The sequence below is a fragment of the Tamandua tetradactyla genome, chromosome 15 (assembly GCF_023851605.1).
Source record: "Tamandua tetradactyla isolate mTamTet1 chromosome 15, mTamTet1.pri, whole genome shotgun sequence".
NCBI classification, from domain to species: domain Eukaryota; kingdom Metazoa; phylum Chordata; class Mammalia; order Pilosa; family Myrmecophagidae; genus Tamandua; species Tamandua tetradactyla.
Window position 1 is genome coordinate 27,735,502 of NC_135341.1, and position 24,459 is coordinate 27,759,960.

General features: G+C 35.5%; 1 protein-coding gene across 7 annotated transcripts in view; it reads left to right on the top strand.

Annotated features, from left to right (window-relative positions):
• DNAH12 (dynein axonemal heavy chain 12) overlaps positions 1-24,459 on the top strand; it is a 313,559-nt gene that overhangs the window by 234,284 nt on the left and 54,816 nt on the right. For 6 of the 7 annotated variants that reach the window (XM_077128914.1, XM_077128917.1, XM_077128918.1 and 3 more), the window contains 8 exons: positions 2,718-2,845; positions 4,257-4,346; positions 14,811-14,951; positions 16,623-16,864; positions 17,865-18,012; positions 18,317-18,462; positions 23,060-23,274; positions 24,019-24,211. In XM_077128914.1, coding sequence (XP_076985029.1) covers positions 2,718-2,845; positions 4,257-4,346; positions 14,811-14,951; positions 16,623-16,864; positions 17,865-18,012; positions 18,317-18,462; positions 23,060-23,274; positions 24,019-24,211 — 1,303 coding nt within the window. Of the gene's footprint in view, positions 1-2,717; positions 2,853-4,256; positions 4,347-14,810; positions 14,952-16,622; positions 16,865-17,864; positions 18,013-18,316; positions 18,463-23,059; positions 23,275-24,018; positions 24,212-24,459 lie in introns of those variants that run through there. The other variant, XR_013162717.1, reaches the window with a different exon arrangement.

The window sequence follows — 24,459 nt, forward strand, 5'->3', positions numbered from 1 at the left end:
CATATCCTGCTAATACCCGTATCCACCAATTTTAACAGTTGACCACATTTGTCATATCATTCTTTCTGTCTGTCTGTCTATCTATCTATCAATCCATTTTCTAAACACCTGAGTGGACGTTGTATATGTTATGATTCTTGAATACTTAATATTGCTATGTACATTTCCTAAGAACAAGGTTATCACTTATGAACCACTTTTTTCTTCTTTTGGGATTCCCACAGTAAGTATATCAGTACACCTATTGGTGTCCCACAGGCTCCTCTGGCTATGTTCACTTTTTTTCATTCTTTCTTCATACTGCTCCTCATATTGAATAATTTCAATTATGTTATGTTCAAGTTCACTGATTCTTTCTTCTGCCAACTCCAATCTGCTGTTGAGCCCCTTTAGCAAAATTTTAATTTCTCTTACTGTGGTCTTCAGCTCTGTCTGGTTCCTTTTTATAATTTCCATCTCTCTTGAATTTTCCTGTTTTCCCTAGTTCCTTGTCCCTGTTTTCCTTTAGCTATTGAAGAATATTTAGGACCATTTTTAAAAACAGTTTTTGGTATATATCCCAGGACTGGTTCCCCCTCATTGATGGTTCTACTGCTTTAATCTTCTCCTCTGTCTGGGCCATCACATTTTTGATATTTTAGTGTATCCCTGGGATTTAGACTTTAATGCATCTGTTCCTTAAGCCTATATACAGCTAGTGTTATAGTAGAGGTTTCCTTGAATTTCAGGAGCTTACAAAAATTAAAGAGAGGGCAAGAAGGAGGAGGAGGCAGAGGAGGAAGAGGAAAAGGAAAAAAGAAAATGCTTTTCCCAGTTTCTGCAGATTTATCTTTGTGAGCTGTCTCCTTTAGAGTGCATCCATAAAATGAGTTTAGAGAAAAGCTCCAGGCCAAAGTGTAGGAGTCACCCTGATCCTTTCTTTGCAGACCTCTTTTCTAGGTCTTGTATTTTGTGTCCCTACGAACTCCTCCTTAATACAGATATGAATGTTCCTTGTTCTCTAGTAAATAGTTTCTTCACAGTCCTGTGTACTACACCGTATGTCCTACAGCTAGCACTTCCATGCTCCAGGTACTACTACTTGACTACTATCCTGCAGCATTCTGTAGATAAGCTCTCTGAGCTACCATCTACATGCAGGTAATATCTGCAATAGCAAGTCCCTCAGGCTACCACTAGGCAGATTAAGCCAGAAATACATGCTCCGGGTATATGCATTGAGATCACTCTGCTCCCTCTGGGACTGGAACCTGGGCTCCACATTGGAAGCTAATCTGACTCCATGCTGAACTGTGATGGGCAGGGAAGGGCCAATCAGGGAGCTATGGGATCCTAGCACTTTTAAATGTAGCCTTTTTTCTTGATTCAGCACTCTCCCTGCTCCTACATCTTTTAACTGTTTTCTGCAGCTTTGAGAAAAATCTTTTGCCAGTCCTTGCTGGTTATGCAACATTTCTGTCAATTTTGAAGTGTCTCACTCCACTATCCTGATAGGGGCTAGAACCCCCATGGTCTTTCTTCATTCTTGTCTTAAGATTTATTGCAGCCGCTATTCACCTTTAAAAAGCCTTGTTTTTAATGGGAACTCTATTCTAGGTGACCATGGGTTAATTTAAATAACTGTTTTACCACTGTATACCATAGACTATCAATGTCCCAACCTCTGAATCTCATGGGATTATTGAATGTCTTCAAACCCTACCAGTACAGGTCATCAATATTATGCTCCCATTTTCTTGACAGACTACTGCTTATGCCCTTCCTGATACCAGGTACTATATTATGTGAATTAGGATTTAGTTGCTGAGGAGTGAATCAATGTTATTTAGTATAAATAAGCTAGGATTCTTTAGGGAATTATATAATGGATTACAGAATTGTTGGAGGGGATAAAAAAAACATCCTAGGCTGAACTGTCAGGAATGATGCACAAAGCCAATTTGCAGAATAGACTGCCAGAAGAATGGTTCTTGCCATATCTCGAGGCTTCCTGTTGAGTCAGAAGCCTGCAGAGCCTCTCTGCAGAGCTCCTGGCTCTGGAACCACGCTGCCTATGCTTCAACCCATACTGTTAAAATGGATGTCTCACTATCCCTGCTGCTCTTGCCATTTATTGTGCCTCAATTCTAGTATCACCCAGTGATCTCTGGTGGAACCTAATTCCTATCCACAACTCTAGGTGTGTGGGAAATTAAGACATATAGATTGCTAGTGTTCCAGCATTTGCACCATTGCAAGGGATGTCATAAGGACATTAGAATGAGTCTTTAGTATCTCTCAGAACAATGTATAGCTTTTTAGAAAGCAATTTTGAAATTGGAACCTACCTCTTATTTCATTTTCTAGGATAAAACAAATATTGTATATAAATAAACATGGAATTTAAGTCTTTATCTAAATGAGTTCTTAACCTGGGTTCTATATGTAGACTTTATATGTAATTATATGCAAATTCTCTATATATGTGCAAAACTCATTTTTCTGGAGGGTTCATGGCTTTTATCATTTTCACATACAGATGCATGAACTGCCAAACATTTGAGATTATTAATCTTAATCTATGCTAAATTCTCTTCCACTAATTATTTCACAACCATGCAAAGCAAAAAACCATTACAATTTCAAATGAAAAGGAATACTTTTCTTATATCCTAACATTTTAAGCTCATTTGAAAAAAGTATTTTGAAGATATCCTGCTTTCTTTTGATTTAGCCAGCTGACATTACAATTGTGAAATCAATGAAGAATCCTCCATCTGGCGTTAAACTAGTCATGGCTGCTATTTGTGTCATGAAGGATATAAAACCAGAAAAAATTTCAGATCCTTCAGGAACTGGAGGCAAGGTAATAAGTAGGTATATATTTAAATTGTGTTAATGAATGTGTTGAACATATCTGCAGCAACTATTATCAAATGAAATGGCAACCGTATCCAACCCAGAGAAGAAACATGTTTTCCAGATTAGAATGGGTTTGGAATAAACTATGAAAAACACTAGCCATATATGTATATATATATATATAAGGCAATATAGCATCAGAAAAATGTGTTTCCAATTGCTTCCAACTCCTTTTCTATCTATGCAGGACTCACCCCTGTCGTAAGGTTGAGTTTGAATGAATGCTGAGTTACGTACATTTTTTCCAGCAAAGATTCTCATATATGTGATACATCATAGATGGATGTTGTTCCTGAGCATTCAAAAACCTCGACCGAGTTAAGCAGTATAAAGAAATTGTTAAAAGTATATAGTCTGGAACCAGGATGTCTGTAGGCAGAAATCCTGAACCAACTAGCAATGTGAACTTGTCAAGGCACCTCTGTTAAAAGAGAATAATCGTAGTACATACCCCACAAGGTTGTTGTAAGATTAGATTAGCTAATATATATGGAAAGCTCTTATATAAAAAGCCTCACAAGCAGTAAATTCACAATAAATGTTAGTTATTTTTTGTTACTATTATGATTATTATTTAAATCTGTAGCTCTTAAAAAGGAAGACATAGATTCTATCCTAAACTAAATTTATAGACTTACTTTCTTTTCAGGTTTTTACAATACCTGTGTTTGAATCCCTGAATTGGAGAATTGGGCTTTTAGGGACCATTCAATTCTTCATAGAGATAATAAAGAAGATAAATGGGCTCTTGCCTTATCAAGTTATTCTCATTTGAACACAAACACAAATGGTCAGGCTTCTGGATGCAGGAAAAAACGTATTAATAGTTATTCAATATCTTTTACTAGCACAAGTACCTTGTGCTTTACCCTATAAATGGCAAAGCAATGTGTAATCTCTGACTTTCCACTTTCTTTTCTTTCTTTCACTTGGAGGGCATAGGTAGGCAAGGGTATCTATGAGAAAAATGCTTAACTTTCTGTTTTGAAAGAGTCAAAGGAAAAAGGAGACTAAAAGTTGAAATAAAGTTTTATTTTCTTATTGAAATTATGGTGATTATGCTAGCTGCCTTTCTTAAGTTTTCAAGAGGAAGCTAATCACATCCTTTTCCTTTGAATGGTTAAGCTTTTAGGTAATAAATTCCATAGAAAAGCTTATGATTACATTTAAAATAGTCTTTATATTTAACTTTCTTGGGGAGTGGGGTTGGGGTTAGTGTATGTCTGTTTCCATGGAGATGTGTTACTATTTTGAAAATATGTTTTCTCTAAATGTATCTTAAACTTCAAGCAGAAAATTTTAATAGTGAGCATCTTTAATTGTATATTTAATATTGTCATAATTTCTATTTACAGATACTAGATTATTGGGGTCCTAGCAAAAAACTTCTTGGAGATATGAATTTCTTAAGAGATTTGAAAGAATATGACAAAGACAACATTCCAGTGAGTTTCTTTGTATTTTTTTCCATAGATGTAACTGCAAAGTTGTATAAATCTTTAACATCATGCAATGTTGTATAAAATATATGAAGATGGTCCATTTTTAGGAGTAACATACAAATAAAGGAATATTAAATTTATTAATGAAGGTATCAATATATATTCTCATGATATATAAAACCTATCTTCTTTCAGGCAATTAGAAAGTCATTTTAAAATTACTGTTTTAATGTTTTATTGACTTGAGAGAGTTCTCTGGTATTTTGTAATATTTTATTATTATTATAAATCTGTTATGCAAAATTATGTAAGATAAAAAATGTACAATGCATACTTTTCCACCACTCATTTACTTCTTAATACTTAATTGTTCTCTTGTTTCCATTTGTTCTTACAGTCCACGGAAATATGTTTTTCTAATTAGAGAAGTCATAGATATATGGAAAAATCATTCAGAAAATACATTACCATATACACACCACATATACTATATTCCCTATTAGTAACATTTTGCATTGGTTTGGTACCTTTGTTGCAATTGATGAAACAGTATTATGATAATTATACTATTAATTATAGACCATAGTTTACATTAGGATTCCCTGTGTGTGTTGTACAGTCTTATGGTTTTTTATAATTTTTATTCTAAACACGTGTACACACCTAAAATTTTCCCTTTTAACCCCATTCAAATATAGTCAGTGGTGTTAATTACATTCATAATGTGCTACCATCACCACCATCCATTAACAAAATTTTCTATCATCCCAAACAGAAACGCTGTACCAATTAAACATTAACTCCCCATTCCCTACCCAACCCCTGTCACTGGTAACCTGGTTCTAGTTCCTGACTCTATTAGTTTGTTTATTCTAATTATTTCATCTCAGTGAGATCATTTAAGATAGAACATCTAGTCAGAAGATCAGTAAGTAAATATAGTACTTGAACAACACTCTTACGAGATCTAACAGATATATGTAGACTAAGTGGTTAAGTGACCCCCCAAAACAGAATACACGTTCTTCTCAAATGCACATGGCTCATTCTTCAGGATAGGCCGCATGTTAGGTAACAAAACAAGTCTCAATTAATTACAAAATATTTAAATCATGCAATATATATTCTCTGACCACAATACAATGAATCTAGAAATCAGTAACAAAGGAAGAAATGGAAAGTTCACAAATATGTTTTGGAAGAGTTTGAGTGGGATTGGTGTTAATTCTTTTTGGAATGTTTGGTAACATTTACCAGTGAAACCATCTGATCCTAGGTTTTTCTTTGTTTAGGGAGGATTTTGATTAGTGATTCAGTCCCTTTCCTTAGGGGACTAAGGAAACCACTTTTGTTAGTGGTTTCTTGGGATCTTCTGTATCTTCTTGAGACAATGTAGTTTTTGTGTTTGTAGGAATTTGTTCATTTCATCTAGATTTTCTTTTTAAGTGGACTAGCTGTTCATAGTATTATCTTATAAGTCCTTTTATTTCAGTGGGGTCAGTAGTAATGACCCCTTCTCATTTCTAATATTAGTCATTTGCATCCTCTCTCTCTTTTTTTTAAAGGTTTGCCTATTTTATTGAATTTTTCAAAGAACCAACTTTGTTTTTATTGATTCTCTGTAGTGTTGTTTATTCTCTATTTCATTAATTTCTGCTCTTTTTTTTTTTCATTTTTTCCTTTTGGTTTAGTTTGTTCTTCTCTTTAGATCTTCTAGTTCTGAAGTTAATTCTCTGGTTTGAGAGCTTTCTTCTTTTTTAGTGCAAGCATTTAGAACTATAAATATCCCTCTAAGGATTGCCTTTGCTGCATCCAATAAATTTTGATATTCTGTGTTTTCATTTTCATTTGCCTGAGATATTTTGCAATTACCTTTGTGTTTTTTTATTTACCCAATTCATTGTTTAAGTGTTCATTGTTTCATTTCTGTATACTTGTGAATTTTCTATTTCTTTCTCTGTTATTGATTTCTAGCTTCATTCCATTGTGGTTGAAGAGGATAAGGTGTATACTTTCAATATTTTTTAATTTATTGAAACTGTTTTTGTGACCTGACATGTGGTCTATCCTGGAGAATGACACATGCTTTAGAGAATAGTGTATATTCTGCTGGTGTTGGATAAGTGTTCTATATATGTCTGTTAAGTTCAGTTGATTTAGAGCGTTCTTCAAGTCTTCTATTTCCTTATTGAACTTCTGTTCAGATATTCTATCCATTATTGAAAGTGGTGTATTGAAGTCTTCAGTAAGAAAGTGGAACCATTTATTTCTTACTTCAATTCTATCAGTATTTGCTTCATATGTTTTGGGTTCTGCCATTAGGTACATATATATTTATAATTTTTATGTCTGTTTTTTTCAATTGATCCCTTTATCAGTATATTGTGATCTTCTTTGTCCCTTGTAACAGTTTTAGGCTTAAAATCGATTTTATCTGATATTAGTATAGTTCCCTCAGCTTTGTTTTGGTTACTATTTCCATGATCTATCCTTCCCATACTTTCACTTTCAACCTTCTGTGTTTTTTAATTAAAGGTGTTTTGCTAAAATAGCATATGGTTGGGTCATGCCGTTTTTTAATCCTTTCTCCCTTACTCTGCCTTTTGACTTTAAAGTTTAATTAATTTACATTTAAAGTAATCGCTGATAATGCAGGGCTTTCTTTTCCCCTCTTGCTATTTGGTATTTGTAAGTCTTATACCATTTTGTTCCTCAATTTTTCTGTTAATTCTTACTTTCATATTTATTTGATTTTTTATATCATACCATTTTGAGTTCCTTCTCATTTATTCTATATGTATATATTTCAGATTTTTTCTTCATTGTTACTTAGGACCTAAAGTTAACATCCTAAATCAATAACAGTCATGTGTGATTTGATGCCAACTTAACTTCAGTAGGATAAACATACACTGTTCTTATACTCCTTCATTTTTCCCACCTTTTGGGTGTACTTGTTATATATGATATGTTTCTGCATTATAAATCCAAACAGATACATCATTGCTTTATGCGTTTGCATTTTAGCCTGTCAAATAAAAATTGCAGTTTCAACCAAAACGTGCATTAGTACTGGTGATTATGATTACTCATATAGTAACCCTTACTGGAACTGTTCATTTCTTTATGCTGCTTCAATCTACTGTCTTCAATCCTTTCAGTCTGAAGAACATCTTTTAGTGTTGCTTGTAATACAGATCTAGTGGTGATGAACTCCCTTTTATTTTTGTTTTCTTTTGGAATTTTAAATATTTCATCCTACTGCCTTTTGCTTCCATGGTTTCTGATGAGAAATCAATGCTTAATCTTATTGGGACTTTCTTTTATACAATACGTTGCTCTTCTGTTGCAACTTTCAGCACTCACTCCTTGTCCTTGGTATTTGACAGCTTGACTGCTGTGTATCTGGGCATGGTTCTCTTCTAGTTTATCCTGTTTTCGATTTGTTGGGCTTCTGAAATGGATACATCATACCTTCCATTAAATTGGGGAAGTTTTATGACATTATTTCTTTGAAATATTCCTTCTGCCCTATCTCTCTTTCTTCTCCTTTTGAGACTCACATAAGACTTAAATTGGTACACATTACGGTGCCCCATAAGTCTGTTAGACTCTGTTCACTTTTTTTCCTTCTGCGCCTCAGCCTGAATCATTGCAATTGTCTTGTCTTCAAGATCACTGATTTTTTTAGCTTCTTCCAGCTCCGGGCTTCTGTTGAAACCCTAGGGAATTTAATTTCAGTTACTATGGTCCTCAACTCCAGTATTTCTGTTTGGCTCATTTTACATTTTTTTAACTCTTTAGTGAGATTCTTATATCATTCACTCACCTTTTTTTTTTATATCCTCTATGTCTTTATCTGTGTTTTCTTTTATTTCCTTGACCATATTGAAAATCATTTTTAAAAGTCTTTCCATGGGCGGGCCGCGGTGGCTCAGCGGGCAAGAGTGCCTGCCTGCCGTGCCGGAGGACCCCGGTTCGATTCCCGGCCCCAGCCCATGTAAAAAACAAACAAACAAACAAAATATAATAAAACAAGAAAATGTTTAAAAATGTTTCCCTTTCTTCCTCCCTTCCTTCCTTCCATCCTTCCTTCCTTCTCTGTCTTTCCTTCCCTTCCTCCTCCCTCTCTCTTTAAAAAAAAAAAAAAAAAAAAAAAAAAAGTCTTTCCAGTATGTTCAAAGTCCATTTTTCTTCGATGGTAGCTTCTGGATTTTTGTCTGGTTCCTTTGGACAGGTCATCATTTCCTATTTCTTTTTTTGCCTTGTAATTGCTTGATGAACACTGTGTTTTTTAATATGTTGAAATGATAACTCTGGGATTTAGCCCCTGAGCTGTCTGTTCTTTAACGTTGTCTTTAGCAGGTGATATGACAGAGATTTCCTAGAGTACCAGGAGCTAAGCAAAACAAACAAACCAATGCAAAACAAACAAACAACACTAACAACAACAAAAAAACAACTCTTCTTGTGGTCTTTGAAAATTGGCCTTGTGCTGGCTGGTGCTGTCCTTCATATTTTAACCCTTCAATCAAAAACAGCCTCCGGTGACAAAATGTGATTTATACATATTATGCAGTATTATATAGCAGTAAGATGAAATGAGGTCATGAAGCATAGGAAAACATGAATGAGTCTTGGGAATGTAATGCTAGGTGAAATAAGCCAGTCACAAAAGATAGATACTGCGTGGTTTTGCTATTATCCTTGGTAGAGGCCATAATGATGTAGAATATAGAGGACGTAGAGATACATAGAATCTAGAGATGTGTGAATAGTTAGCTAATGAGAATGAACTTAATGTAAGGGAATGAATCGACATGAAGATAGTTCATTAGTGGGTTTATAAATAATATTTCCACTTTGAAGGTAAACATGATTAAAAGGGGTTGTAAAGAGCCATGTATCCCACCAATTAACCCTACAATTATAAATAATTCTTGTACGAACTACTTCAAGGGTATGAATCTTGTACAAAGAGTCAGTAATAGAGGGGTATAGTAGGAAAACTACCATTGCATGCTGTGGTCTACATTTCACAGGAAGACACCAACAGTACCACCAATACCAGGGGTAAATGATTGGGGGAGAAGAATAAGAGTGAAGGGGAGGTTTGGATTTTATGTTTGATGAGGGTATGTTTATTGGGTATTTTTCTCTTTGGAGCAATAAAAATTGTCTAAAATTGAGTGTTGATGATTGTAAAACTGAGTGAGTATAATGCGGGACATGGATTGTTTACTTTGGACATTATCAATGATGCCCAGTGGATGGAGATAGCTGAAAGATACACTGACTGAGAAGTTGAATAAAAGCAAACTGTGGTGTATACATGTGTCTAAATATTGTGCACCTACAGAAAGGAATGAAGTGGTGAAGCATGCAATGAAGTGAGTGAAACTTGAGAACATTTTGGGGTACAAACTAAGCCAGAAACAAAAGAACAAATATTGTATGGTCTGTTTTAGAAAATAGTTATAAGAAAATTGTGGCCTAAATTGTAAGCTCTTATAGCAGTCACATTTAGTCTGGAGCTGTCATTGTTATTTGAGATGCTGTGCTGTATTTGTAGAACCTGATATCTCCTTTGAACTTTGGCTACCTGTATGACACCTAACAATCAGAGTTGGAGTTCTGCAGCTCTGAAAATCACCATTACTGCATAGAACAACTGTTAAAAAGAAACTGAAAAAGAGATCAGTCTTCGATTAGAGAAAAAAATGAAACTGATCTGTCAGAACTACGGTAAATTAGAATACAGGGGTAAAGAGGACATTGTCTGTATTTTAGAACATCACCTACTCTATGAGACCAGTGGAAGAGAGCGTTGTTTTGTCCAAAACCTAAATTTTATGTAGCACATAATCAATAACTCAATCTGTCTGGATAGCTCATTTAAACAACCCAAAAACATGGCGCCCAGAAGGGAAATGAAGGCTTGTAATTCTCTGTAGCTTAAGGTAATACCCAGATACAGCCCAGAGTCTGTTGGGCAGATAATTTAAAAAGTATTGGCAAAGCCCCTTGAGAGACTTTAGAAAAAATTTAGAATTATTGAACTTTACCACCAGGGAAAGCCCTGATACTGTCTGAAACACTAGAGACTCCCAAGTCAATAGGCCAAGCCCCTAATCTTTTTTGTTATAAAATATTTTTATTTAACAAATCTTCACACACATATAGTCCATACATGGTGTACAATCAATGGCTCACAATATCATCACATAGTTATGTATTCATCACCCTGATCATTTTAGCACTTTTGCATCACTCCAGAAAAAGAAATAAAAAGAAAAAAGAAATAACCCATACATCCCATACCCCATACCCCTCTCTCATTGACCATTAGTATTTCAATTTACTCAATTTATTTTACCCCTACTCCCTCCTTCTATTATTTATTTATTTATTATCGATATATTTTTACTCATCTGTCTATATCCTGCATAAAAAGAGCATCAGATACAAGGTTTTCACATTCACACAGTCACATTTAAAAGTTATATCATTATACAATCATCTTCAAGAATCAAGGCTACTGGAACACAGCTCAGCAGTTCCAGGTACTTCCCTTTAGCCACTCCAATACACCATAATCTAAAAAGGAAATATCTATATAACTCATAAAAATAACCTCTAGGATAACCTCTCAACTCTATAAATCTCTCAGTCTCTGACACGTTATTTTGTCTCATTTCTCTCTTCCCTCATTTGGTCAAGAAGGCTTTCTTAATCCCATGATGCCAGGTCCTGGTGAATCCCAGGAGTTCTGTCTCACGTTGCCAGGGAGATTTACACCCCTGGAAGTCATGTCATACATAAGGGGAAGGGCAGTGAGTTTACCTGCTGAGTTGGCTTATAGGGAAAGGCCACATCTGAACAACAAAAGAGGTTCTCTGGGGGTGACTCTTGGCACAATTATAAATAGGCTTAGCCTATCCTTTGCAGAAATAAGTTTCACAGGGAAAACCCCAACATCTAAGGGTCAACCTATTGATTTGGTTATCCCCACTGCTTGAGAGAATATCAGGAATTCTCCAGATGGGAAAGTTGAATATTTCCTCCTTTCTCCCCAGTCCCTCAAGGGGACTTTGCAAATACTTCTTTATTCACTGCCCAAATTACCTTGGGGTAGATAAAAAGTATCACACTAACCTGGGCAAACCAATAAGATCTCATGCCCTATTCAAAATTCCATGTACTTATGGTGTTCAACTAAACTGACCATACAAGTTAAATTAAACAACTCTTCCTTTGGTTTCACACAGAAGTTGAAGTTTTAAAATATGGATGATATCATCTTTACCCTGTATTCTGATCTACCCCAGTCATATCCAGATCAGCTTCATTCATATCTCTAGTCAAAGTCTGATCCTTTTTTCAACTTTTTAACAGTTCCTGTGTGTGGTAGCAAAGCCCTTGATCTTGAGGCTTGCTCTTATGAAGCTTAATTCTGTAATGGAGAAGCTAAGCCTATCTATAGTTTTGCCTAAGAGTTGCTTCGAGAACAACTCTTTTGTTGCTTACATGTGGCCTCTCTCTAAGCCCAACTCTGCAAGGAAAATTATTACCCTCCCCACTATATAGGACGTGACATCCAGGCTGAAAGTACCCCAGCAATGTGGAATGTAACTTCCAGGGATGAGTCTGACCCTGGCTACCAATGAATTGGCAATGCCTTACTGACTAAAAGAGAGGAAAGAAATATAAACAAATAGGGTATCTGTGACTCAGAAAATTCAAATAGATTCAAGAGGCTATTCTGGAGGCTACTGTTAAGTAAGCTTTAAGTAGATGTTGCTAACTGTCACAGTTTGCCAACCCCCAACCAACAGCATCCTGTTACCCTAAAGAATACCTCAGGCTCTATCTGAGATTCCTCAAAAGTTGCACACACTGTGATTACTTTCCAGAAACCTACAACCTCCACATGGTTCCTAGACCAGATAAATCCTGAAGCCCAGAGGGGCCAGCCTCTCCAAGAATATCAACTAGATCTGAATAGGACTAAGGTATATCAGAAGACTGGGTAAAGGATGATATCATCCATGTTTAAAACTTCAACTTCTGTGTGAAACTAAAAGGAGGGATGTTTATTTGGTGCAAGATTTATATTTGGGATAGTGCATTTCCTAATTTAACTTGTATGGCCAGCTTAGTTAACACCATAAGTACACGGAATCTTGCATAGGACATGAGATTTTGTTGGTTTGTCCAGATTAGTGTGATGCCCAATATCCCAGAGAGATTTGGATAGTGAATAAAGTATTTCTGAAGTCCCCTTAGGGGAGTGGGGAGTAAAGGGGCAATATTCAAGTTCCTCTTTTGAAGAATTTCTTATATTCTAGCAAGCAGAGAGGACAGTAAGCCGAGCCCTCGATCCTGGAGGTTGCCCCTATGAAAAGCATTCCTGCAAAAGGGAGGCTAAGTCTACTTAAAATTAGATCTAAGAGTCACCCCCAGAAAACCTCTTTTGTGGCTAAGATGTGGCCTCTCTCTCTAAGCCAATAGGGCAACTCATTGCCCTTCCCCTGTACATGGGACATGACACCTAGGGGTGTAAACCTTCCTGGCAACGTGGGACAGATATTGCAGGATGAGTCAGGACCTGGCATGAAGGGATTGAGAGAACCTTCTTAACCAAAAGGGGAAAGAGAGAAATGATACAAAATAAAGTGTCAGTGGCTGAGAGATTTCAAACAGAGTTGAGAGGTTATCCTGGAGGTTTTTCTTACATATTATATAGATATTCCCTTTTTAGTTTATGATGTATTAGAGTGGCTGGAAGGATGTACCTGAACTGTAGAGCTGTGTTCCAATAGCCTTGTTTTTTTGAAGATGATTGTAGAATGAAATAGCTTTTACAGTGTGACTGTGTGATTGTGAAAACCTTGTGCCTGATGCTCCTTTTAACTAGGGTATGGACAGATGAATAAAAAATATGGATAAACAGTAAACAAATAATGGGAGAACAAAGGTTAAAATAAACCGGGTGGATGGAAATACTAGTGATCAGTGAGAGGGAGGGGTGAAGGATATGGTATGTATGAGTCTTTTCTTTCTTATTTCTTTTTCTGGAGTGATGCAAATGTTCAAAAACATGATCAGGATGATGATTTCACAACTATGTGATGATATTATGAGCTACTAGTTGGACCCCATGTATGGAATATTTGTATGTAAGAATGTTTGTGTGTTTATATGTTGTTTTAGTAATAAAAATATTTTAAAAAGAGAGCATCAACTAGTTCCATCCCCCTATTCTATATTATACACACCCCTTTCCAACATGAAAAATTTAGGATGGGCATAGTCCAAATACCCCTAAAGATTGGGAGAAGGATCAAAGGAGAAAGAGGAGTTACAACAGAGAAGTTAGGATTTAACAAATGAGTATGACTGCTGAATCATTATATTGATATTTCTTTGAGTCTCCAGTGTCTTGAACAGCTAGAAGGAAAAACCTGAAACTGGAGCTGTAACCCATACCAAACTCTAAACTCTGTTCTGTAACCGCTTGTTACAATATGGTTTTCAATTTATTGCTTTTTTGTATATATAGTTCACAATAAAAAAATGTTAAAAGAAGAAATAGCCTGAGGTGAAAGTGATGTGCAGGGTTCTCTCCATCTTTTTTTGAACCTACATGTTGTCCTGGGAATGTGCTTGATTGATCGTGGTGTTAGGAATTCCAAAATGTCCCCTCTACTCCCCTATGCAGTAGACTTTTCCTTCTTTCTGAGTGGTCTCCTCTCTTAAAGCAGTTGATTCTGTGCACTAACCCACTTTGACTTCATTGTTTTTTACACTGCTTTAGCTATCAGCAAGCTGCTTATGCTGGGAGGGCCAGCCAGGAATGAGTTTCCTGTTTCAGCCTGTCAGACTGCCACCTGATAGGTTGGCAGTGATATACAGGGACCCCACTATCTGCATAGGGGTTATTCTGCTCCCTCTGGAACAGCTCCAGGAATTCTAAATGGGGGTACAGACTGTTTCTATACCATGTGGGGATGAGCACCATGAATTTCATGTTCCTTTTTTAAAGCTGTGGTTCCTTGATTCAGCACTCATCTAATTACTGTAGCCCTTTTAACTGTTTTCTGGAGTTCTGAGTAGATGGCTATGCAAGGTTTTACTAATTGTTCAAAGATTGTGTGGAGAAATGGCAATCTGGAGCAACTTCTACAGCAATCTTGAATGACTTGAATTCCAAGAAAGTTTTTAATTATTTCAAGGACATATCTTGTCTCAATATCTAAAATATGTTTGCATGTTTTGCCCACAAATGGACTTGTATTTCAGAATAGCGCCTATTTTAAAATTATTGTGCCTATTTAAGATAATTCTTGAAGAAATGATTTTGGTTTTAAAAGTTTTTGTTTTTACAGATTTATTATTGTATATAATTTTTTTCATTATGATTATGTGATAAATATTAAAATTTAAAACTAAATCTTTGCTGTGTAGGTGACAGTTATGCAGAAGATTCGTAGTGAATATTTATCAAACCCTGAATTTGACCCTCCTAAAGTTGCTAAAGCTTCTTCTGCGGCTGAGGGTTTATGCAAGTGGATCATGGCAATGGAAGTGTATGACAGAGTTGCAAAGGTATTTTGAGGGTTAACATATCCATTTTTTACTTAAATTGTCCCAGAAATTAAATCTATGCATACATTATCTAGTGGTTTCTAAAAGTGATTCCAGGAAGAATTTGTCCTGCTGCAGAGTAATCATCAGACATCGACAAAATACCTAGTAGGTGAAGAAAGTACTTGTATGTGGCATAATCTTTTGGAGTTGATGTGGAAATTGTGGGAACCATGATGATTATTGGAGTTGGTTGGCCTATGGCTATCGGACCCTAAGGCAAAAGGGAATTAGGTTTGCTGAGGAGAGAGCAGAAGCAAAGAAAAATCCACAGTATTAAAGGCAAAGTAGCAGATTAAAAATAGACTGAAACTGGAACCAAAGGGTCATAATTAAGAAAATTCAGTGTAGTTAGTAGGTAGAGCATGGAAAGATCCCCTGACCACCCACTGGGTCCAAACCCCTGGGAAGGAAAGAATAATTAAGACCATTTTGTTAATTTGGCAGGCAAAAGACTGGAGAAAAGCAGGTCCTGATCTCTAATAGTTTGGAAATTATACTTAGGCTGGCAGAAAATGAATGATCAAGCTGTAACAATTAGGAAAATATTCCTAAGGGAGGTACATTGTGTGGCTGTCAAGTGGTAAGGCCCTAGATTGTTAGTTCTAGGAAATAGAACCATATGCACTTGTTAAATAAATAGCATCTATTTTATCTGGATAGCCTTCTTTTGAGCATCTTGACCCTTCTCACAGTAGGCTCATAATAGATCCACTGGCGCTCAATACTAAGTTCTGCCGTCTCACAGGGCATGTACACTCTTCTAGATCCCTTCTATACAGAAGTCAAGACATTCTGGGAAACTTTATCCTTTCTATCAACTTATTTACATGTTGTCCCTTCAGGATTTCATCCCAGAGGAGAGTAAGCAGGCCATATTGTGTCTGGTACATTACCTCCCTGTCCCTTTTTGCCTTCAGCTTCATACATGGCAGTGCACCATAAAGATTAGGTCTCTCACATTTCTTACTGACACTGACTCTCTTTGTTCATCTTCTAAGTTCTTTCTAATTAGTGGTTTATAGTACATTCAGTGATCAAGTTGGCCAAACCTCATTCTTGATATACTAATGAGCATAATAAAACAAGAACTTTGGAAAATCCCTTCTCTCCCAAAGTCTTGCTTTTCAAAATTTGTTGAGAAAGCAAAAATTTAATTTCAGTTTTGGAAACTGAATGGCTAAAGCTTTCTTTCTATTTGTATTTATCCCCTCATATGCCTCCGGTTGACTAGGAAGATCATAGTCTTGGAGATGCAAAAGAAAAAAGGCACATTCATGTATTTCAAACATTTACTATTCCTGTTACATGTTTTCCTCAAAAGTTGAGTAGTAACTTTTTATTATTTTGATAAAAAATTCAAACTGCCTATTTGTGACATTTTGCCAGTCCTGAATAATTTATACATTTTTAAGTGATAGCTTGCTAGATCAGAATGATTTATATATTTTATAAAAATATTGACAAATTTTACTTTATTTGTATGAAAAATATTATGTAAGGTTATGACAAAATGTTTATTCTGTGGAATTTTTATTATAATAAATTCCTTACCTGTAATATTTATAAAGGCATTATATAGATATCAATTTTATAAAAATGCAACAAATTTGTATATATTGTTCTCAAAAGGTAGTGGCTCCTAAGAAAGCCCGATTAACAGAAGCTCAGAAATCTTTAGCTGAGACAATGGAGCTTTTGAATCAGAAGAGAGCTGAATTGACAGAAGTAGAGCATCATTTGGAAAATTTACAAAAAACGTTTCGTGAGAAAACTGAAGAAAAGGTTCGTCTAGAAGATCAAGTGGAACTCTGTGCTAAGAAACTTGAAAGGGCTTCAAAACTAATTGGAGGACTGGGTGGAGAAAAGTCGAGGTCAGATCTCTAGTCATTATAACAAAATTTAAGATTACCAAACTTGAATGTGTGATCTTTGTGGAAGTAGTTATTATGATTTCTGATTTAAAATGGCTGGTTGTGAATCAGGTGACTGGCCTGATCTCTTCAAACGGAAATGTCTTTGTCAAGGACAGTGCCTGCAGATGGTTCTAAAACATACACACACATAGAAGGCAAATTCTAATTTCTGAAATCTGAATGGTGAGTGTGTGAGTGCTCATTAGTATGATTCTTGCAATTGTTCTGTATGTTTAAAGTTTTTTTAAATGAAATGTTGGAGGAATGAGTATGTCCCACTTGTTTAAAATGTATTTAAAAGATGTAATTGGCTTGATCTAACAAAGCCAGTTAGCTTTTTTCTAATCTACTTACTTACACTGGCCAGCCAACTATCCCATTTATTAATTATATTTGTTAAATGAATAACATGATAAGGCAATATACCTTTGACAATACTTTGTAGTATGGATTAGATGGTTTTGGAATGAACTTTTTTATTTTAAAGGTTTCATTAAATAGAAAATTGTATCAACCTTGGCAATAGTATGCCAACTTCTGTACAGTTTAAATGCAATTTTTGGTAATGAACTGCAAATATATGTATGTTTTACAGCCTAATAATAAATATTGAAACAAATAGCAGGACTAGTAGACTAAATCATCTTACAGAGAATTATTAGGCAGAATGCTGCTGTATTATTAGTCTATTTTTGCTTATTCTGAAGGGACAAGAAATCCCAAAAGAAATGCTTAATATGCTAATAATTAAAGGTGGATTGTCATTTCCAACCATAAATATGTATTGCAGCATTTTAGCTCCAAAAGGGACCCAACCTCCTTAATTTACAGATAGGCTAATGTCTAATATTACATAGCTTTTTATTAAAGAATTTGAACTAGGAGCTTCTTGCTCTTTCAGTTATTGTCTTCTATAATTCTTATTATGAATCTCTTTTGCCTTTGGTTGAATGCACAGGTGGGCTCAAGCTGCAGATGACCTTCAGATAGTATATAATAATTTGACAGGTGATGTCTTAGTATCAGCAGGAGTAATAGCCTACCTTGGTGTGTTCACTTCTGGCTTTCGACAAACATGTGTAAGAGATTGGAGCATGTTGTGTAAGGTAATGGTTTTATACTACATAAATTTCTTTTTAGAACATATAAAATACTTTGGGGGACATTTTGGAGGAAAGGATAATTTGGGGTAAAGGACAGTGAAGGAAAGGGATCACTGAAAATATGGGGTCTTTCTGTTTTTGCTTTGTGTTTGTTCAGTAAAATACTTCTATATCAACTTTTGATTCAGTTTTTTTCTATTCCTTAGAGTTATTAGATAAAACCTACTAATGACAGTTGGATCCATTTTTAATTTTAAAATACTTCAATAAATAAGATGAAATATCATCAGAATTTTATTTTTTACAGGAGAAAAAAATCCCATGTTCAGAGGAGTTCTTATTGAGTAAGACCCTGGGTGATCCAGTAAAAATTAGAGCTTGGAATATTGCTGGATTACCAACAGATACTTTTTCCATAGATAACGCAGTGATTGTGAATAACTCCAGGCGCTGGTAAGGAACATGAAGTATTTTTTTTTCCATTATTCTATTTTAAAAATTTCAAATGTATAGAAAAGTTGAAACAGTTTTATAGTAAGCACCCATATATAGTCACCACTTCCTAGATTCTGCGGTTGACATTTTACTAAACTTACCGCTTTATCACATTTCTATCCATCCCTCTATCCATCCATCAACCCATCTTTTTTATGCATTTCAATTTAAGTTGCAGATGTTAATATACTTCCCCCAAATATTTCAGCATGCGTATCATTAACTAAAGGTAAGTATCTGTTTATGGTTTGTTGTTGTTGTTGTCTTTTGAGATGGAATTTACATATAATGAAATCCACAAAACTTAAGCATACCATTCAGTGATTTCCAATGAATGTATACACCTATGCAACCAAACCTCAATGGAACATGATCATTATTTCAGGTGGTTCCCCCATGTCCTTTCCAGTAAACATCTTCTCCATGCCACCCAAGAAAGTAATTGTTCTGATTTTTCACCCATATGTTAGTTTTTTCCGTTCTATAACTTCATATAAATGGGTTCATACAACGTGTGATCTTTTCTATTAGGCTTATTCCATCAGCCTATTGCTTTTGAAATTCGAACATTACTGCATGCATTAGTGGTTTGTTCCTTTTACTGCTGAATAAAAGTGTGGTATAAATATGTTGCTGTTATGCATTCTCCTATTGGTGGACACCTAACTGTTTCCAATTTTTGGCTATAAATTTGTCTGTTTTATCTGGGTATTTCTATCCATTCTCATGATGCTAATACCTTGATCATTTATGCAATTTCCGATGGATATCATTCTTAATCGATACCATTGATAACTATAAGAACTTTCCAAATGTTTTTTAAGTGTTATCCTTTTATTTGTATCTTTGACAAAAATTACTCTCAAATGAGAAATAATTTCCCCTGGTTGTTATTTATGACATTTATTATGGTATTGTCATCTAATTTTAGAAAGTATTTTCATGAAAATGTGTTTCAAACACAATATGGCAGATACTATTGAGCTGTTACTATTATTCTAAGTGCCTTACATCCTCACAACACTTTTATGAGTTGGATATTATTATTATCCTGTTTTAAAGATGAGGAAATTAAAGCACTTATTAAATTGAAATTTAGTAAGATCACTAAGCTAATGAATGGCAGAATCAGAATTTGAACCTAAGCCACCTAACTTCCAAATTCTTTTTCTTAATTACTGCACTACAATGAAATATGATTAGTATATCACTTCCACCACCCTTAAAACTTTAATGGGAGTCTCAGTCTTCTTTTCGAATAGGAGGAAAATTAATTATATATGGAAATCTTAAATTCCAAAACTTGGAATTATTATTTGTTTTATATTATTTGGAAACCTTTCTATATATTTCAAAACAATTAATTCTCATTTATATTCATAGTATTGTTCTTAAAACATAAGAATGTAGTAATCATATTTTAAGTGTTTATTCACTCAAAATTTTACTTGAGAGTGAACATCCATAGGTTGGAACTTCTAAACAATTAGTAAAAATTTATTTTAATTTTGAGTTTGTTTTAGCTACTCAAAAAAAACGTGTTCTCTGGTAGTATAGGGAAAGAGTTATATTTAACAGACCCTTGGTTATTTATTAATTCTGTTTTAGAATCCATTTCCACACAGTTGATAGCCATTCAAATTTTTTTACATTATAGTTCAGAAAATGCCACTGATAGCTATAAGCCTTAACTGAAATTCAAGTAAATCAGAAGTTTCTGGGTAGCATATAAATTAAGAACAAGAATTTGTCATTTTCTTCCAAAGGAATGTTACCCTCTCTCCATGTTATTTTACATCACCTGGTCACCAGCCCATATATTTGTTTAGTATGGAAGGATGAGTCTCTAGACTTATATTCCTTCATATAGACTCTATTTCTTGCCTAATGGGTGCTGTGTGGCCATTTATAGCTACCATCCTTGTTGATACCAATATAAGTGACTAAAGAAGCTTAGTGTCCTCCACATTCGTCCTGACAGTGAAATCCAGAAATATAGCTAAGGTTCATACTTTTGGTTACTCACTTTAAACCACCTTATGAGTATCCCAGAGAAAATTTGGTCCAGCAGGTGAAAATGGGAAACCTTTAATAACTAAGGCAGCCATTGAAGTCTCTTTCTCTCAGGGACTGTTGGACCTATCTTATGTATTACTATCTGTGCCACTGCTTCATTAGCCTACCTCTAAGATAGGCTGCCTCTTTTCCTCTGTGCTCGTGGCCACTCACTATAGAAGTCTCAATTCCTGAGTTCACAAAAGATATCAGTTTAATGGAATAAAATAACCAGAACCATTGAATTCCAATTCTAATTCCTGTGAGAGAACATCTGATTGGCCTAGAGTATAGTTGTCTATACTGTAGAGAGGTCTAGGGAATAGTTCTCAGAGAAAGAATCATAGTGAGCTGGGAAAGAAGCATGTTTTTTACAATTAAAACTCTGGTGCTTACTTCTTTTTACATCTCTGCCATATACCATAGCACTGTTTACTGACATAGCCATCCTATCCTCAGTGATCTGTAATGCTACCTTTCTTACATACCAAGCTCTGTGTTTGTATCTGTTTGTTTGTACGCACATGTATTCATTTTAAACCTCTCTATTCTGTTCTAGTTTTCCATCCTTGCATAAGTGCTATGCTATCTTAATAACTATAATTTCATAATAAGTCTGGTTATATCTGGTACAGGCTCATCTGTCCATCAGTAGTGGACAATGTGTTATGCTTCCCAGAGCCCCATGCAGGAATTATTTTCAGCTGAAGAAAACCATCTCACCCAGGGTCATGCCCCATTCTGGGTTTGAGTCAGGTAGGACAACCTGCATCCAATTAATGTACCCATGATGCATATGTTAGTGCACTTCATGCTGTCACTCAAATCCCTGAAACACTGCTCAATTTTTTCTCTTTTCTCTATCTGTTCTTCTGACTGTATGATTTTGATTGTCCTTTCTTTTAGTTCACTGATTCTTTCTTCTGCTAGTTCAAATCTACTGTTGCATGCCCCTAGTGTATTTTTAATCTCTACTATTGTGTCTTTCATCCCCATAATTTCTGCTGTTTCTTTTTATACTTTCAAATTCTTCTTTATACACATTGTCTTTTTAATTTCCTTTATCTTTATGAATATTTTCCTTCACGTCCTTGAATTTATTTAGAAGATTTGTTTGAGCTTCTTTGATTATGTTGTTCCAAATTCTGTGTCCTATGAAGTTTCAATTTGTTCTCTTGACTAAGCCATACCTTCCTCTTTCTTATATGCTGGTTATTTCTTGCTGATACCTAGGCATCTGATTATCTTGATTTCTTGTCTCTAAAGTTTCTACCTCTTGTCTAGGGTTTTATTGTTGATTGACTATGTGTTAAGGATCTTCTATGATCCTTGGTCCAGCTTATTCTAGACCTTTAGAACAGTCTGTGCTTAACCAGTCAGATTTTTCTCAGCTCTTCTTCATCTGATTCTTGCCCTGGATATGTCGTACAAGTTTTTAAGATTGCACTTTTGTGTAGTTATTTCACGTCCAGGAGAAAATTTCATTTCTTCTGTTTCTTCTTCATGAATCTTGATCTGTTCTGTTTTTTTGTTTGTTTGTTTGTTTGTTTTCAGTTTTTTGCATGGGCATTCATCAGGAATCGAACCCAGGTCTCTGGCTGTTCTGTTTGTTTTTGTGCAGAATTTTCTCCCCAGCTCCTGTTTTGTTTAAATTCTGTCCTTCACTCCATGTTCTGTTTTCCTTCAGTTCTGTTACCCTCCTGTCTTGCAGTAGTTCAGTTTAACATCCCTTCCCCCTTTCTTTTTTCTCTGTGAGGTTTTTCTAATTCAAGTTTCTTCCCCAATAGTGTATCCTGCCCCCAGAAGCCAGAAGAGGTCATTCTTAAAAGGTTGGACACTCCAGAAAAGTCCATTTTGCTGTTAGATGGTCCAGGCAACAGAAAGTGGATTGAATGAAAGCAGCACTTTTCAGCTGCAGTTTTACTGTGATTTCCCCCTCCCCACTCCACACACACACATACATTCTTCCAACCCCCTCCAACCCCCTACCCATAGGGGCACTTTTGTATGCAGTACTCCTATGGCTTATGGTCTGTCCTGGTTCTCTATTGACTTCTGTCCCTGTGCCTGGACATGCATGGGGTTCTAATTGCTGCTGTCCCCTATGGGAGGTGGGAGAGATCCCTCCCACGGCCTCTGAGTAACTCCCCAAGCTCTGTGGACCAAATAAGCTGTGTGGAGTAGACCAGCAGGCCTGGAATGGAAGTTTCCTACTTGGTAATTTTCCTTTTCTTTGATTCAGCATAAGTGAAGTCCTTTTCCAGGCTCTAATGCTCTCCAGAGTTCTAAGCAAGTGAGATATGTCCTTTTATGCACGGAATCTCTGGGGAGGTTTTTTCAGGGGTTGTCTTATGTAGCCATGTTGACGACCTTGGTCTATGGGAAGCACTCTGTAATTGTAGATATTGATGATGGTGTTAATTATTTAAACTATGTATTTTTAAAGGAATATCAAGATTTCTCTCTCCCCTTCAGAGTTTTTTTTCTTTTTATATTCTAGGCCATTAATGATTGACCCCCAGGGTCAAGCCAATAAATGGATCAAAAACTCTGAGAAAGAAAATCAGCTTGCTGTTATTAAACTATCAGATTCAGACTATATGAGAATACTGGAAAACTGTATTCAGTTTGGAACGCCACTTCTATTAGAAAATGTTGGTGAAGAACTCGATCCATCGTTGGAACCCTTACTACTTAGACAAACTTTTAAACAAGGTAGAATACAATATTAGTTGTTAGAATTGGAAGATGTTTGGATTATCTTTTAGGTATGGAAAAGAGTACTGCATAGATCTAAAGATAATGTAGATAACTAAAAACTTCTTTGTGACATTTTTATGAGTGACAGGAAATTTGAAACAAGCTATCAGGAATGAACTTAGGTCATGTATTCTAAAATGAATACCTTGCCCTCTCTTCATTACCTGAACCACTGTTATCTAGACTGTTGTTCTATAGAGAGTATAAAGAAGTTGAAGCCAGCCTAAAATTCCTTTATCTTGTAACCAGGGACCACACAACGCCCATTATTAATAATAATGATGGTGAATGTAAGCCAGAATTGATTTTAAGATAAGCATGGCTCATCTTACATTTTTCTGCTTATGAAAAATTTAGCTCTACCAAATTGCAATACCTTTAATAGTTTTAATCTTGTGTAAATAATTTGGAACTGTCATTGAAAATTGATGGAGAAAGGAAACTCAAAAGGATTCTTGATTTAGAAGACTCCATGACAAAAAATTAGTATAGGAAAAAAAAAATTCTATACTAATCCAGAATGAGTTCTGCTGTATGATTGCATGCTTGCCCTGATTTCTTGACTTTTGTCTTATCTGTTTTCTTTTTCAAATTACTTTCATACCTTTTGTTTATAACCTAGGCAAGTCCTTACAAGTACATTGGGGAAGGGGCTATGTAACTTCGGCTTATTTATTATACATGTATTTTCTGAAATAGGTGGCATTGATTGCATCAGACTTGGTGAAGTCATTATTGAGTATTCATTTGATTTCAAATTTTATATCACCACAAAACTGAGAAATCCACACTATATGCCAGAACTTGCTACAAAGGTGTCTTTGCTCAATTTCATGATAACACCAGAGGGACTTGAAGATCAGTTACTAGGTATTGTTGTTGCAAAGGAGAGGTATGTCTTTTCTTAGATGCTTCCAAATGGTCCAGAAAGGAATGTCTGTAGCCATTAATACTTTAGTCATGTAATTGCTTTGGAACTCTGTCAAAGTTTGCATTTTGTTATTATAAGTGAAATAACTGCATAATCTTTTAAAATAACCAGTCTAGGGGCGGGCCGCGGTGGCTCAGCGGGCAAGAGTGCTTGCCTGCCATGCCGGAGGACCCCGGTTCGATTCCCGGCCCCAGCCCATGTAACAAACA